Below are 967 nucleotides of genomic sequence, written 5' to 3'. Positions count from 1 at the left end.
TATATATATATATATATATATATATATATATATATATATATATATATACATATATATATATATATATGCTGCTGCTACTGGTGCTGCTGCTGCTGCTGCTGCTGCTGGTGCTGGTGCTGCTGCTGTTGGTGTTGTTGCTGCTGCTGTTGGTGGTGTTGTTGCTGCTGTTGGTGTTTTTCTTTGCTGCTGTTGTTGCTGCTGCTGCTGCTGTTCGTGTTGCTGCTGCTGCTGGTTTTGGTGCTGCTGCTTTCGACCGTCTGCTGCTGGCAGCAGCAGCAACAGCAGAAGCAGCAGCAGCAACAGCAGAAGCAGCAGCAACAAGAGCAGCAGCAGCAGCAGCAGTATTGCCACAACCACGGGAACCAGCAGCAGCAGCAGCAGCAGCAGCAGCAGCAGCAGGAAGAGAGGCATTTTGTTTGTGTTTTGCTGCTGCTGCAGGCAGTAGAGCGGTGTCTAAGCCACAGCAGCATCAGCAGCAGCAGCATCAGCAGCAACAGCAACAGCAGCAGCAGCAGCAGCAGCAGCTGGGAGAGTAGTATATCTTTTGTAGTTTCTTCTCTGCGGCAGTTGCTGTTTGTTATTAGCTGCGTAGAAACAGAAAAAAAAATAAATGAGTTGCTGCTGCAGCTGAAACAAAACAAAGACAAGCAGCAGCAGCAGCAGCAGCAGCAGCAGCAGCAGCAGCAGCAGCAGCAAATATTATTAGATATACTAGCAGCAATACGACAATACCAGCAGCATCTGCTGCAGCTGCTGCAGCAGCAGCAGCAGCAACAGGAACAGCAGCAGCAACAGCAACTGCCGCAAGAAGAAGAAGCACCACCGCGTCCTGCTGCTGCTGCTGCTGCTGCGTCACCGCTGTCTGCTGCTGCTGCTGCTGCTGCTGCTGCAGGGAGAGAAGCAGCAGGAACTGCTGATGTGGCAGAAGCAGCAGCAGCAGCAGCAGCAGCAGCACCAGCAGCAGCAG

General features: G+C 51.4%; 1 protein-coding gene across 1 annotated transcript in view; it reads left to right on the top strand.

Moving 5' to 3' along the window:
- EMH_0060300 (uncharacterized protein) overlaps positions 1-967 on the top strand; it is a gene marked incomplete at both ends in the record, with an annotated part of 3,721 nt that overhangs the window by 2,376 nt on the left and 378 nt on the right. The window contains one exon of the mRNA XM_013497781.1: positions 271-967. Coding sequence (XP_013353235.1) covers positions 271-967 — 697 coding nt within the window. The remainder of the gene's footprint in view (positions 1-270) is intronic.

Source organism: Eimeria mitis, genomic scaffold (genome assembly GCF_000499745.2).
Source record: "Eimeria mitis Houghton genomic scaffold, Emh_scaff2921, whole genome shotgun sequence".
In the NCBI taxonomy this organism is placed as follows: Eukaryota; Apicomplexa; class Conoidasida; order Eucoccidiorida; family Eimeriidae; genus Eimeria; species Eimeria mitis.
This window is presented reverse-complemented; position numbering and strand designations above follow the sequence as displayed.